Genomic DNA, 15,000 nt, shown 5'->3' on the forward strand with positions numbered 1-15,000 from the left:
TAGACCAGACCTGTGGCTGAGGACGGTTCACGCCTCACCCAACACATTAAAGGTGAGAGAGAGAGAGAGAGAGAGAGAGAGAGAGAGAGAGTGAGAGAGAGAGAGGAGAGAGAGAGAGAGAGAGAGAGAGAGAGAGAGAGAGAGAGAGAGTGAAAGAGAGAGAGAGAGACAGAGACAGAGACGGAGACAGAGACAGAGACAGAGACAGAGACAGAGACAGAGACAGAGACAGAGACAGAGACAGACAGAGAGTGAGAGTGAGAGTGAGAGAGAGATTGAAAGAGAGAGAGAGAGAGAGAGAGAGAGAGAGAGAGAGAGGGGGGAAACTCTATCGCTTCCTCCCTCCCCCCAGTCCCCACCCCGGTCCCACTGGGTGTCACACTCTGACCGGCTGGCGATGAGGGCCACAGGGCGGCCTCCCAGAGAGCCGGCCAGACCACGGCTGAGGGATCGGAGGGGTAGGGAGGGAGGGATACGGGCTGGAAAGAGGACACCACCATGGGAGTCTGGACGGGGGGAAAGGCCCGCAGACAGCCAGCCCAAGCGAGGCAACCAGGCCTGCCAGGCCAACAGCTAAACCTTGAACACCCCCACCACCACCACCGTACCCCACCATTATCCTCCACGCCTGCCTCAACCCCATCCACCACAGCCGCCCCCCCCCCCCCCCCCCCCGGAACCCCCACCATGACCGGCCCATGACCGACAGCAGCACCACGGTCCCCCATGTTGGTGGTTCTGGGCATGCAGTCACACGCCCGCTCCATAGTGAGCCGCCCCAGCCTCGGCACCCCTGCTTTCCTCTTACTCATGCGTTTCTCTCCAAATGTGTTTTCCATCCAATCACGCAAAACGATTTCGGAAGAAGGCAGCCCTCACCGACTCGCTTCCCGTAGCAACACCCGCGCCCTGTGTGGGTGAGGGCTGCTTTCTTCCGAAATCATCGTCATCATCCTGTTTGGTGTTTCGTCCCGTCAGCGTAGAAGACGACCTGCTGGGTCTTGGACGTCATGACGACAGTAGAACATTCAGTCACAGTCAAGGATCTGGGGGGGGGGGGGGGGGGGCTTAGTCTTGATAGGCAAAATGTTACACCCCTGTCACACGTATGATTGCCAAATGGGCATACACACTCACACATACACACACACACACACACACACACACACACACACACACACACACACACACACACACACACACACACACACACACACACACACACACACCATACACATAAAGGCCGCATACACTCAGACACACCCTCGCTCACACACACACCTACCACCAAACACATGCGAGCACGCACACACACACACACACCACAAACACGCTTGCATACACTCTCTTGTACACACACACATACACTAACCCACTCACCGCACACAAGAGACCAATAATGGAATGGTTATTACTGGTTTAGCCTTTACTCATTCCGAAACTATGTACCTCGTTGAGCCCTACAATACTACTATTATTACAGCAATTACCATTGTTATTATTATGGTTTGGATTCCCTGGCGTCCCTCAGCGTTGCGATGGAGCGGCGAGAAGGGGGGAGCATTGTGAGGGAAAGCAGAAGGGAACACAGGAAGCCCAGGTGAGAGGAGAGAGGCATCCTCTTTATGACAATAAACACGTGGCAGACTCCGCTGAGATGCACACGACCTAGAGCCATGCTCCCCCATCCCACTCTCTCGATCGCCCTCGCACACACACACACACACACACGCACACACACACACAACCGGTGGCCGCCAGGCCGCCGGTGTGTGTGTGTGCGTGCGTGTGTGTGCGTATCTTTGTGTGTGTTGTGTATGTGTATGCAAGCGTCTTAGAGTACCATATTAAGCGCTATATACATTTCATTTATTATTATTATTATTATTATGTGTGCATGTGTATGTGTGTGTGGGTGTGGGTGTGCATGCATGTGCGTGCGTGTGTGTGTGTGTGTATGTGGGTAGGGTGGGGGTGGTGTTAGTGGGGTTGGATTACATTCCTTCCATTGGGGCTGACTGTCTGCCAGCCAGGTCACTCCCAGTTCAGTCCCGGGAAATTAGGGGGGGATTGTGTGGAGCGGTAGAGAAGGGGAGGGGGGAGAGCATTTTCTCTGTACTTGACGACACCACGCCAACACTCGGATCCGTGTGTGTGTGTGTGTGGGTGAAGGGGGTGCACGTACGTGCCTGCATGTCATATCATCTGACCCAGGGCCGCCAGTGCGGTATGACTTGCATGCTGACTTGTAGGCGAAGACAGTACATGGAAGTGATGTGTGTGTGTGTCTGTATATGTGTGTGTGTGTGTGTGTGTGTGTGTGTGTGTGTGTGTGTGTGTGTGTGTGTGTGTGGGTGTGTGTGTGTCTGTGTGTGTATGCTTGCGCACTTGCTGTTATGTATATTTGTGCAAGGTACACCATACATGCCTGCGCTTTAAATATGAGTAGTGTGTGGTTGTGTAACTGTGTAACTGTGTGTGTGTGTGTGTGTGTGTGTGTGTGCGTGTGCGTGTGTGTGTGCGTGTGCGTGTGTGTGTGTGTGTGTGTGTGTGTCGGGGGGGGGGGGGGGGGGGGGGATGTCCTGGACAAAGATGGAGACAAAGATAATGGACTACTAAGCTTTATAGCCCATATGGCCAGGTTTACCCAAGTGGCGGTACTTCTACTTGTCGTTTGAGACTAGAATCACCAAAGCAACTCTCTCAGGTGGAGGTCAAAGTGCGTGTATCAGTGCTTTGAGAATCGTGACCAGCCTGTGAAAGCATGAATCCCTAGATAGCTGTGTACACTCACACACACCACACACAACAAGATCAACAGCATGGCAAAGCTCTACTGCTCTGGAGTAATCCACAACTGCCCTTTCCCAATTTGAAACAATCCCTGTGGTTAAAAAGTCGAAATTCTGAAGCTTGTACATCATTGCATTGTGGAACCGCAAATTCCCAAAAGTTTCTCATCAAAGTGAAAGGCAGAGGATCAATGTTTCTGGAACAAATCATTCTTTTTGGGGTTGGCTAAGCTGTTTAACGGTTTGCTTATCCGAACATGCTGTTCTAAATATTACTGCTGCAAATCGGTATAATAGAGATGACCCTTTGAAGTCTTCTCTATAAGGTGTCCCATGACCAGATCCACTAGTATTTGTTTACACTCTGACTTTGGCAGAAAAGCCAAAAAGCCAAAGTCATTCAAAATAAATAGTGCCAGTATCAGCTTTCCTGCCTGCCCGACTTCCCAGCACAGCCCACTGTTTAGCGGAAAAATAATAAAATAAAACATGAGAAAATATAATAGCTTAGTTTTCGTTCACTTGGGCGATTTGGTATCTGGTTTTCCTGAGATCTGTGGTGTGGGCAGACAGTCCTCTTGGATCGGTGGAAAGATATCCAGGACCTCATGTATGAGAATTGGGTAAAATATTTGGCCTGTAGGCCTACGTTGACTTTATACTGTAGGCCTACCCCATGTTGAGCAGACCTATTCTGTTGAAACTAAAAAATAACTGCTGGTCAACCCTTTCAACTTAAAAAATGATGCAACATTTGTATAATTCTTCTGGTATCTCGTTTCTGGTTAATGCTAGAAATGTGTCAAGTTGTCAAGGCCTATAACGAAGATTAAGTACATTTTCTTCTGCAGTGGCACTGAAATATGTTTTTCTTTTTCATTCAGACAAGACAGATGCATGCTGGGATTGTGTAACAGCCATAGCACAACAAACTTTGAACACCATGTGTCCTTCGAATCATACTCTTGCATGCAGAGAAATACAATCAATTCACATTCAAATATGATACATATTATATAATCATATATATTAAAAATATTAACACCGCTTTATTATGATAGACTCTATTATGTTCGTTCTCGACAGTAAGACAGCCATGCGTATGCAGACAGACTCCCCAGGGAAGGGAAAAGGAGAGAGACAGAGAAAGAAAGAAAGACGCACGCACACACACACACACACACACACACACACACACACACACACACACACACACACACACACACACACACACACACACACACACACACACACACACACACACACACACTGACACACACACACACACACACACACACACACCATGGAGAGAGAAAGAAAAGCAGACACTAGCCAAGAGACGGACTGGACAACAGCCACACTGGGGTAGGGGGGTGAGGTAGGGGGTAAGAGCAGAAGCCGTGGTGTTGGTTTGAGGTGGGGAGGAGGAGGTGTGGGGGGGGGGGGGTGTTCCTGGCGGAGGGTGTTGGTGTTTGAGACGGCGATCATGGGATGTGAATCTGGGATGCGTGGAGGACTTGGCAGGCGGGGCTGGGAAGTCTGTAGCTCCCTGGAGTTTAGCCTCCGCAGCCAACATGACAACGTGAATCAAATGATTGCATACCTAGCATTGAGAGCAAAGAGAGAGAGAATACTCCTATCTGTGATGCATGATTAAAATCATGGGTGGTGAGTAGGTGGGGGGAGGAATCATTGGTGTGTTCATCTTAAATAAATATTATTTTCTGGTACTAGGAGATGCGTACCACACACACACACACACACACACGCACACACTCACACACGCACATAGTAAGCTGTACAGCAGAAGGGAAGTAGAACACAATGTTACAGATACACAAACAAAAAATATCCTCGTCCAGATGTGTGGACGTCCAATTAAAGATGAGATTGAGCAATATCTTGCTAGTTGTTTCTCATTTCATTTCAGAGAAGGCCAGGATTCTGAGACCTCTAGTGGCCATCGGCCTCCATGCAGCAGGCCGGGCCTTTTAAACAGGGAGAGCCTAAGGTAGTGACAGTCTTAACCAGAGGATGATCTGTAATCTCTTGGTTTGGTTATATTTACCCCTTCTCAACTGAAACCTGAGAACACGAGAACTTGATTTAAATATAAATTGTGGTTTATTGGAATACCTTTTTGATTGACTTCCTTTGAGACTTTCAGTTTGAAGAACTTCGAGGCTTTTCTGCATTTTCAGCGCTTTGAAGGATAACTTCAGGTTTTTCAAAAACCTGGACTATCTTTGTTTTTCATCATTTTGGGTCTGAGTGACTAATATGGACAACAATTTTGCTATTGACAGAGAGCGCTTGAGCTGTAGCAGCCTAGGTTCAATGCAACCCTTATGGTCAATCCTCTTACCATGCTTGTCTTTTACCAATAACAGGCTCAGACTTGTTATTATAAGTCTTAATGGAACAGTGTGGAAAGAATCACAACAGAGAAATAAAACATTTTTAAAGCGTTTACCTTTTGCTTGATCTGGTCTGTTTGTTGTTGTGTCCAACCAAGTCTTGCTCAAGGAGAATTCTCGTTCTGAAATCTCTCCCTCTGAAGAGTTGAGTTATTTCAGTAAATGTCCCTGTTGTCGTTAGAATCTGAACCTACCTTCACCCAAATCGTTTAGATAAAACTAAGCTTAACTTTCTCTAGTCCTACAAAACAAACTCTTGCTGCACTCCTCTCAACCGCTCTCACTCACTTTTCCACCATCGTCTCCCAGAAACAACTCACTCTCGAGAGATTTCAGAGTGATACTTGGCCTTGAGCGAGACTTGGTCGGACGCATTAACAAACTGACCGGATCATGCATAAGGTGAAACACAAGGTTAACTCTGTAGGGATCCTTTCCATAATGCTCTCAGACACTTACAATGACAATCTGAGCCAGTCAGTGGCAAATACGAGCCCTTTTAGAGGACATACACTGACCGGGCGCTATTGCCCCTCAGGGTTACATCAGTTAGTTGGTTTTGCCATCACATTTGGTTCTACAAAACAACTACACTTTAGTCATGTCTAGAACATCTATGTCCATCCTGTGTAAAAGACAACTAGAAGATTACCTGCAGCAGGTACAGCAGCAGCATACACACACAGACACAGACACAGACAAACACACACACACACACACACACACACACACACACACACACACACACACACACACACACACACACACACACACACACACACACACACACACATAAACAATTAGCTGTTCACCCATTTGGACGGGTCCTGCCAGCCTGGGTCATTGCCGGCAGCAGCCGGCTCAGGGGAGCAGCTGGGCAGGGCAGTGAAGGCCCTCCTGTCCCATGCTGTGGGTGACTCACCACTGACTGGGGTCAGGGTCACCGTTTGGCTCAGAGCCTGGTGGATGACCGTCCGTCTCCAACAGTCAGGGAATTCCGTTGGCAACCATGGCAACCGGCTTTGGATCGTTTGCTATGCTGAAGAGAAAAGGCATGCAGACTGAAGATATAAATGTTGGGGTGCTTTGAATCCAATTTTTTTGACAGGCCAACGTCTACTCCTACACATTCTGAAGCAATTTGTACTTTAATGGTCCTAACTGTAGGACTTTTAGTATGTAAAGGTCTATGAGTATTCGTTTTACAAAAACTATTATTCTCAGTTTTAAATGATAAATGATTCTGTATGACATGCTGATAAATACTAGGAAACCACTAGGTCCACTTAAGTAGCATATTTAAAGCTGTTGAGCTACCAACTGGTTAATGCTTCGAGGGTCAAAAGTCAAGCTGATGAATAAGTAGGACTTTTACCTTCCATGCTTAAATATATTGTATATATCACAAACTTAAATGCCTTCTGTTGAGTAAAATATTTAATGGCCTTTTACTTTCATCAAAGGTCTATTTTCTGAAGGGAAAAGAGGGAAAACTTTCACTTGAGTATAGGAAATGACTCACCAAGCAAGTTCAACAGGGTTATATTGCAGCAGTGAGACCATATAAAATAAGGTGGGTATTTGCAGGAGACCTGGCTTGCACTCTGAGTTTCACAATGGAGGACACATGAGGACGCGAGCCTGGGTCGGCACAGGGGCAACTCTGCCGTTCTCAGAATGCAGTCCAGGTTTGAAGTCTGTGTGACGGTACAGAATGGTTTATACTGCTCCCCGGTGGCTGTACAGTCAACTGCACCCCACACAATCTAATTTATCTATTATCTAACCTACGGCCTATTAGACAATACAGCGGGTATTACATTGTCCGGTATTTAGTATCGTTTAATTGCAGTTAATACATTTGTGATTGATGATGATTTGTTAGTTTTTTCTGAATTGTAGATCTACAATTCAGAGTCAGGGACAATGTTTAGAGGTAATGGAGCTTAAACGCACATGCACACAAGCACACACACACACACACACACACACACACACACACACACACACACACACACACACACACACACACACACACACACACACACACACACACACACACACACACACACACACACACACACACACGCACACACACACACACACACACACACACACACACATTACCTATAGGTGAAGTCACCTGTTGAATGGGGTGGGGGAAATGGTGTTGGCATGTGATGTCATAGCCGTGAAGAAGAAAAGCCACCACCTGGCCCCCATTGGAGCATTGAAGGCAGCAGTGTGGAGCGTCCTGAGCAGAGAGAAGACCTCCAGAGTCCAGACATGGCCCAGGTGCTGAAGCCAACCGGAGGCAGCATGGTCTCAAGAAGCCATCCAGAGTGTGGAGACGTGTACTCGGACCTGGCCACGGTGAGCTCCACTGCGGGTGAGTCCACTCTGTTCCATGGATATGGCGTGTGTCTCTGTTGTCGGCTGGTGCTATGGATGGATGGTTCTATAGGGGTAAATGCAGGAGTCCCATCCAACTGTAAGCAACAGATGACCCGCTGATGGATTTTGAATCCTTTATTCTTTTGATACACTTTGTCTAAATTCGCTGATGCGAATATTCACTTGTTAACGTGTAAAAGGAATCCAAACCTAATCTATGTTCGAGTGTCGCAAATTCAACACTTCAAACTACATTATATGTTGAGTTATTAGTAGAAACAGGCCATTTTCAATGGGCCGTCTGTTCCCTCCAACCACAGTAATGTGGCTGCACTGCCCTCTCTCCATGGACCAATCTGATAAATGAGTCTGTGTTTTGGCTATTGTGGCACTAATCTGCCTCAAATCCCCCTCCAGTGTCCACTTGGCCGCTTCTCTGACAGCTGAAGGCCTCTGGCGTCTCGGGTTGCCAGGTGGGACTGGGAACCACACAAGGTGGATCCCCCTTTTCTGAACACCACCATCAGTGAAAGTTGATTGTGACAGTGAATCAGGTTTAAGAGTTAAGACCACCTATGTTCGTGTCTATGGGGTCGAGCTGGGAAACACTGAGGTAGACCGTACAGGCCTAAGAAATAGGAGCCAGGGGAGAGTTTAGTTCCCACAATACGTGCGCGCGCGCGTGTGTGTGTGTGTGTGTGTGTGTGTGTACAAGTGAAGACTATGGCATCTGGTCATGACCACCCACAACCACCCCTGACTCTCTTCCCTTTGTCCTCCTCAGATATCGGAGAGGTCCGCGGCGGCATGGGATTTGGGCGCCGGGGGCGCGACTTCCTGTCCCCGGCACGGCGCCGCCACCGCACCAGCTTCAGCCACAAGCAGCTGGAGCAGCTGGAGGTGGCGTTCGCTCAGAACCACTACCCCGACATCTACTGCCGGGAGGAGCTTGCCCGCCTCACCAAGCTCAACGAGGCCCGCATTCAGGTGGGCCAGGGGCATATTATATATAAACACGTCATGATGGGCCGCTCTGCCAACATGTCACACCAGGGACTTTGGGATATATTGACTTATTGGGTTAGAGGTTGGCTGGGTTTCGGAGATATGGTGGTTAATTGAGTAATTGGTGCAATCTCAGGTACTTTTAGTTTGTGAGTTTGTGGGCAAATGGTGGTTGGTGAAGATGGTCATTTGTAGAAATCCTCTTTAACATTTATTCACAGCTGTAAACATGAATTTTCCTTTACTTTCGTGGAAAATCCCTCAGCAGGTTTGGTTTCAGAACAGACGAGCCAAACAACGGAAGCAGGAGCGAGCGTCCAAGAAGGCGATGCCGGTGGGTGTCCTGCCGGGACCCGGGGCCCTGATCAGCAGCATGTGCATGCCTGCTTCAGGTATCAGCCGGCAGTTCTACCCCCAGTCCCTGCCGCACATCCACCGGTTCAGCTCTATGCTGCCCTCTGGTGGTTATGCGCACCACCCAGGCGCCGTCCCTGGCCAGTGTCCCTGCCCTGCTGTGGTGCAGCCCCAGCCCCCGGGACCCCCTCGCCAGCACGAGGAATGGTACGGGCCCCTCAGGACCATAGGGGGCCCGCCCGCTAACCTGGGTACACCTGTGTTCTCCCTGGCCTCCATGTCATGTCTTGACTCTGCCTCTCACTGGAACTAAAATTACTAGTGAAGAAGAGGCCTATGCAAAGAATTTATGATGTTAATGTAATGCACATTAACCAACCACATATATCATACATATTGATTATGTTTTCTCATTTCCTGGGACTTTCTGGGTTTGTTCATTTATTTGATTGATTGTGAAAGGCGTGATAGGCTTAATGCCTAATATCGTTTTTATATACAGTAAATGCATCATCTTCTCTGAATTGTCTACGGCTTCCACATCCTATGGGTTAGAATTGTATTTTTTAAAAATGTTTTTCAAGGATTAATAAAATACACAGGTTCTTTTGATTTCAAATGTATTTTAATACATTCTGCTGCTTCTCTGCTAACATAAACATTTACATTTATAGACCTGTATTCAAAATAACCTGCCTTCAAAAAGACCATTAACACTGAGTGACAAAAATATTACATTTATAGCATATACTTTTGTTTTTTGTAAAAATAAGAATGGACCAAGACCATTTTTCCCATCGATCGATCCCACTAATCTCTTTTTGGTGGTTGAGGTGAAAACCGGCGTTTGAAACACGCAAAACAAAACCCAAACCAACTGAAGACTTAAATTTTCCTCAAACAATGGGAATGTGCCACTGGAACGAGGGGATTGGCGGCCCAGCGGGCGTGGTGAGCGGCTGGCGTGTCCAGTGTGTACGAGTTAACATAAGCAGCAGAACCAGTGATGATGCGTTACATTCACGTCACTCGAGCAAAGCTTGGTCCCGAGCCTCCGCTCTGCTCTGATGGCTCAAAGTAGACGACAGAGGGCAACACAGGTCTCCATCGGGGGAGTTTTGTGACCACACAGGGAGGGAAGCGGGGTAGTCATAGTAACAGTATGAGAGGTACCGGGAATGGGGAGGGGCTGTTTGAAAGTAAAGTTGTGCGGCGGAGGCCAATGTTGGAGCAGAAACAGAAGAAAAAAACAACCTCAAAAGCCATTTTCATAAACATGTAGCCACAATTCTTCTGATCACGCTCAGGCCTCCAGGGTGACATGAAAAATAAATTGGTATATATTCAAGAGATTTCAATAAAAGGCCACATGGTACTTTGAAAATGCACAAGCAGCAGCAGATGTATTGCCTTTGCAACATACAGGTACAATTAAGTGCTCCATCTTTCATATTGACCGTCTGCAGAACTGGATCATAAAGAAGGGGATGTTTATGACTATCGACTGCACTGGAATTGCAAAGTTCAATTCTGGTAATGTATTCCCCCCACCCCATCCCATAGCCATGGTGCCATGGTACCCTGGGGGTGGTTGTTTGACAGAGAGAGAGAGACAGCGAGAGAGGAAGAGAGGGTGTCTGGGGTCGTCTGTTACTTAGGGACCGCTCTATTCGAGTGACTTGGCAAACTCGATATAGTCTATGTAGCCGTCGTTGTTCTTGTCATCATCCCTCAGCACGTCATCGATCAGATTTATCAGGTCCTCTTCTTTCATTGGTTGGGTGTTCTCACCTCTTTCCTGATTGACAAATAAAATAAATAAAATAAAAAATAAGGGGGAGGGAGGGGTTTAAGAAAGGCACTATGTAGAGTTACAATACCGAAATATCAATTGAAATATAAAACATTGTTAAATAAAAGGTGGATGCCAGTATTCACATCGGTGTAGTTCTCCTGATACATTTAAAGGGGCCTTAAAAACTGAAAAGACAACAGGTCTACTGTTAATAATTGCATTACGGGTTTCAGATTGCTCCTCTGTAAATCTCTGGGGAGGCACAGTGCAATATTAACACTATAACCTGATGAAAGACGTACAACACAGTAGCTGTCCCTCTGGTGGCAGGCATGTATAGTAAGCATAATCTAAGGTAGTTAATTGTACAGAGACCTCATCCCCATGGTATGGACCCATACTTGGTGCCAAATTTGTGCATCCATAATCATTCAGCCCTTTCTACGTACATCACTTCCAGTTATAAATATTGAACAGTATGATTCTACGATTTGGAACGATTAACATTCACTTGAAAATATTTTCCATACTTATTTCTTAGGGGCAGCTCTAGCATGCACTAGTATGTTCAACAGTCTCCCAAACATGGTGTGCAGCAGCCAGGACACAGGGGCACATGCACACGCGTCGCCTACCTCTTTGTGCACATGTGTGATGGCGGTGGCCAGTTCTAGCCCGTCCAGCAGGTTGTTGCCGTCGTAGTCGTGCATCTTGAAGTAGTGCAGCTGCAGTTCCTGTGGAGACATCTCCGTCTCTGGCTTATCGATCACCCCCTCCAGGTGCTCCATAATGTGGCTTTCGGACACACAGAGGCGCACGCACACGCGCACACACACACACACACACACACACACACACACACACACACACACACACACACACACACACACACACACACACACACACACACACACACACACACACACACACACACAGACACACACACACACAGTGAGAAAGAGCGAATTCTTTATTTTCTCAGCTCACTGTGTTATCCAGCACTATGAGCATTGGGAAGCCACAATGTCACACCACAGAACAAACTCCAGGTTAACTGCTATGTCAGCTTGGTCTACGGTCTGCTATCAACACACACGTACTTCAAGTTAACCTTCTGATATCTTTCAAAGCGGTGCCATGAGTAGACGACCAAAATATTCAGACGGTAAATGATTAACAGACACACGCCTGCAAATGTTCTAGGAACGAAACTGCATGCACAATTCATACCCAACAATCAACAGGCGCTCTCTCACACACACACACACACACACACACACACACACACACACACACACACACACACACACACACACACACACACACACACACACACACACACACACACACACACACACACACTTTGAGGTAAAATAAACACGTTTAAAATGTACGAAATTCTCCCTCACTTTTTGTCTTGGATCATATTTCTATCGAGACGACCATGACCATGACCACCTTGAATGTGAGTAGAGTCCGGAGTCTGTGCCTGTTGATCTGGCTCTCCGTGAGAGCGGACGCACAGGAGGCAGCAGCTGGAGAGAATGATGAAGACACAACTCAACTCCATGCCCCTGGAAGAGCGCGTTCTTCTTATCATTCTGATGGACAAACACAAGGATAGATACGCTGCTGACTGCTCACGGGAATGAATGACATACGGCACATACAACAGTTTGATTGACTTGTGAAGATTGCTCCTCTCTAGCTAAGAAACCTCAGTTCACTTAACAATCTAGTTAAAATTACGCATTAGAGGTCTGATGCCAGGCGGTGGTGATTATGTCCCAGTGTTTACATATGGAGGACCGCTGCAAGCCATCCAATAAGAGACGTCCACCGTGACTACCGTTAGCTGAACATATTGGACTGCACAGTGCAATTTGTCAAACCACGTTTTATCTCTTTTTCATAAGTTAATAAGGACGATGAGTTAAATAACGAATTGCTGCACAGAATCATAAGAAAAGTGATATTACCTGACGGTTAGATATTCTCCGGTAAATTGTTGCGTTCTGGGGCTTTTAGGTCCTGGCGACGCGCCGTAGAAACCTCTCAACTGTTGTACACGACAGCGAGGTCTCATTGGCTGGCTTAACTAGGAGTCAGTAGTGGGCGTGGCTCAACGCACTGTCAAAGTCGCACAGGGTTGTCAAATACATTTCACACACAGGGAAGAGACGTCTGTGCGATTCTGTTAGTCCTGAAGGGCCGACTATCCATGACAAACTTCCAGAGAGAAAATGAAGCAGCCAAATCCCTTTTCAGACGGCTTGAGGTTTCTCTTCTCTATTATTACAGTAGTTAGAGTCACATCCTTCCCAACCCTTAGGCGAGTCCCCAGTGAGTAATCCCATTGTGATGACCCCCATAATACAAATACATGTGTATGTTGTCGAATCAATTTCGGAATTGAATTGGGACATTGTTTGGTACGTTATAAAAAATAGTCCTAGCTGTAATAACTCTACAGGTGAAGGGGTTGAATGTCAAACGTTATAAAAAGAAAAACTTTACCATGATCTATCGATAGTCATGTTTACACATTTAAAAAATAGATGTTGCATGTCATGCTTGCCACAATTCTGCTCTGCTGCTTTGGCCACATTTCCAGCGTGTTGCAGGCAATTGCCTTAATCCTTGTAATTGATCCTGTTAAAGGGTCAAAGGGAAAAAGATTAACATGCGATCTAGCATGAAGGACATAGTCCTCACTTTTGTATTGGTTCTCTGAACAGCCTGATCCCAGATTGGTGTATATAGGCCTACTCCCAATATACAACTATAACGGTGTCCAATAGGGCTATGCCCTGTCATTAGTTGTTAGTTCAAGCCAAGTGTTCAACATATTGGTCATCATGGAACAAAAAAGATAACCCTAAGGACAAAATATCCATACTAGCATAAAGAGGCATCACAACGCATTGTGAATTTTTGTTTGAATTGTTGTCACATTGGGTTAGTGGCAACAACACCAGTTCCAACCTAGACGGTATCAAAAAGGTTCCAACAGTGAGGGTTCAGCATCATGATCCGTACTTGATTCCAGTAAGCCTACCTGATATAACATGGAGCGGCTCTTGGCTGTAAGCAAAGCAGCAGCCTGCAGCCTACATAGGCTTGTACATTTGCTCATTTAGCAGGAGTAAGTTTGAAGTGAAATGTATAAGGTTTGTAATAAAAGGAAGTAAAATGAAATATTTTTTAGCTTTGCCTACACCAAGGCCTGTATACAGCTATTGTTCTGCTTGTGACAGCTGTCATTTCTTGTCCTGTACACCTTCTCCTGTGAACCACTTAGATTCAAAAGCATTGTGAGGGAAAAGGGAACAGGGTAAACTGATTCAGACTCAAAGACAGAAATACAATTCATGTAAGAACTGTATTACCTAGCCTATTGCTCACACACATAGCCTACTCACACACGCGTCACACACACACACACACACACACACACACACACACACACACACACACACACACACACACACACACACACACACACACACACAGACAGACAGACAGACAGACAGACAGACAGACAGACAGACAGACAGACAGACAGACAGACAGACAGACAGACAGACAGACAGACAGACAGACAGACAGACAGACAGACAGACAGACAGACAGACAGACAGACAGACAGACAGACAGACAGACAGACAGACAGACAGACAGACAGACAGACAGACAGACAGACAGACAGACAGACAGACAGACAGACAGACAGACAGACAGACAGACAGACAGACAGACAGACAGACAGACAGACAGACAGACAGACAGACAGACAGACAGACAGACAGACAGACAGACAGACAGACAGACAGACAGACAGACAGACAGACAGACAGACAGACAGACAGACAGACAGACAGACAGACAGACAGACAGACAGACAGACAGACAGACAGACAGACAGACAGACAGACAGACAGACAGACAGACAGACAGACAGACAGACAGACAGACAGACAGACAGACAGACAGACAGACAGACAGACAGACAGACAGACAGACAGACAGACAGACAGACAGACAGACAGACAGACAGACAGACAGACAGACAGACAGACAGACAGACAGACAGACAGACAGACAGACAGACAGACAGACAGACAGACAGACAGACAGACAGACAGACAGACAGACAGACAGACAGACAGACAGACAGACAGACAGACAGACAGACAGACAGACAGACAGACAGACAGACAGACAGACAGACAGACAGACAGAC

At 46.8% G+C, this 15,000-nt stretch overlaps 3 protein-coding genes across 3 annotated transcripts in view; 2 read left to right on the forward strand and 1 right to left on the reverse strand.

The window, feature by feature from the left end:
- Positions 1 to 7,495: 7,495 nt before the first annotated feature.
- Positions 7,496 to 9,275, forward strand: prop1 (PROP paired-like homeobox 1). Its single transcript, XM_056609571.1, has 3 exons — positions 7,496 to 7,598; positions 8,388 to 8,590; positions 8,877 to 9,275. The coding sequence occupies exons 1-3, from the start codon at positions 7,496 to 7,498 to the stop codon at positions 9,273 to 9,275; spliced, it is 705 nt and encodes a 234-aa protein (XP_056465546.1).
- A 296-nt stretch (positions 9,276 to 9,571) lies between these two features.
- Positions 9,572 to 12,846, reverse strand: mcfd2 (multiple coagulation factor deficiency 2, ER cargo receptor complex subunit). Its single transcript, XM_056609572.1, has 4 exons — positions 12,737 to 12,846; positions 12,167 to 12,358; positions 11,393 to 11,552; positions 9,572 to 10,760 (listed from the first exon to the last, which is right to left on the reverse strand). Exons 1-4 carry the CDS (start codon positions 12,841 to 12,843, stop codon positions 10,629 to 10,631), a joined length of 591 nt encoding a protein of 196 aa, XP_056465547.1. The 5' UTR covers positions 12,844 to 12,846; the 3' UTR covers positions 9,572 to 10,628.
- Positions 12,847 to 12,918: 72 nt separating this feature from the next.
- ttc7a (tetratricopeptide repeat domain 7A) overlaps positions 12,919 to 15,000 on the forward strand; it is a 16,659-nt gene continuing 14,577 nt past the window's right edge. The window contains exon 1 of the mRNA XM_056609570.1: positions 12,919 to 13,100. The gene's annotated coding sequence lies outside the window, so the exon portion shown is untranslated. The remainder of the gene's footprint in view (positions 13,101 to 15,000) is intronic.

The sequence above is a fragment of the Gadus chalcogrammus genome, chromosome 15 (genome assembly GCF_026213295.1).
Source record: "Gadus chalcogrammus isolate NIFS_2021 chromosome 15, NIFS_Gcha_1.0, whole genome shotgun sequence".
Taxonomy (NCBI): domain Eukaryota; kingdom Metazoa; phylum Chordata; class Actinopteri; order Gadiformes; family Gadidae; genus Gadus; species Gadus chalcogrammus.

Excerpts from the sequence above, each read along its gene's own strand:
- mcfd2 (XM_056609572.1), bottom strand. The coding sequence starts at position 12,843 with ATGAGACCTCGCTGTCGTGTACAACAGTTGAGAGGTTTCTACGGCGCG. Across the intron at positions 11,553-12,166 it reads AATATGATCCAAGACAAAAA|CCACATTATGGAGCACCTGG; the intron begins GTGAGGGAGAAT and ends TGTGTCCGAAAG. Across the intron at positions 10,761-11,392 it reads TCACACATGTGCACAAAGAG|GAAAGAGGTGAGAACACCCA; the intron begins GTAGGCGACGCG and ends TTTGTCAATCAG.
- prop1 (XM_056609571.1), top strand. The coding sequence starts at position 7,496 with ATGGCCCAGGTGCTGAAGCCAACCGGAGGCAGCATGGTCTCAAGAAGC. Across the intron at positions 7,599-8,387 it reads CACGGTGAGCTCCACTGCGG|ATATCGGAGAGGTCCGCGGC; the intron begins GTGAGTCCACTC and ends TGTCCTCCTCAG. Across the intron at positions 8,591-8,876 it reads TCAACGAGGCCCGCATTCAG|GTTTGGTTTCAGAACAGACG; the intron begins GTGGGCCAGGGG and ends ATCCCTCAGCAG.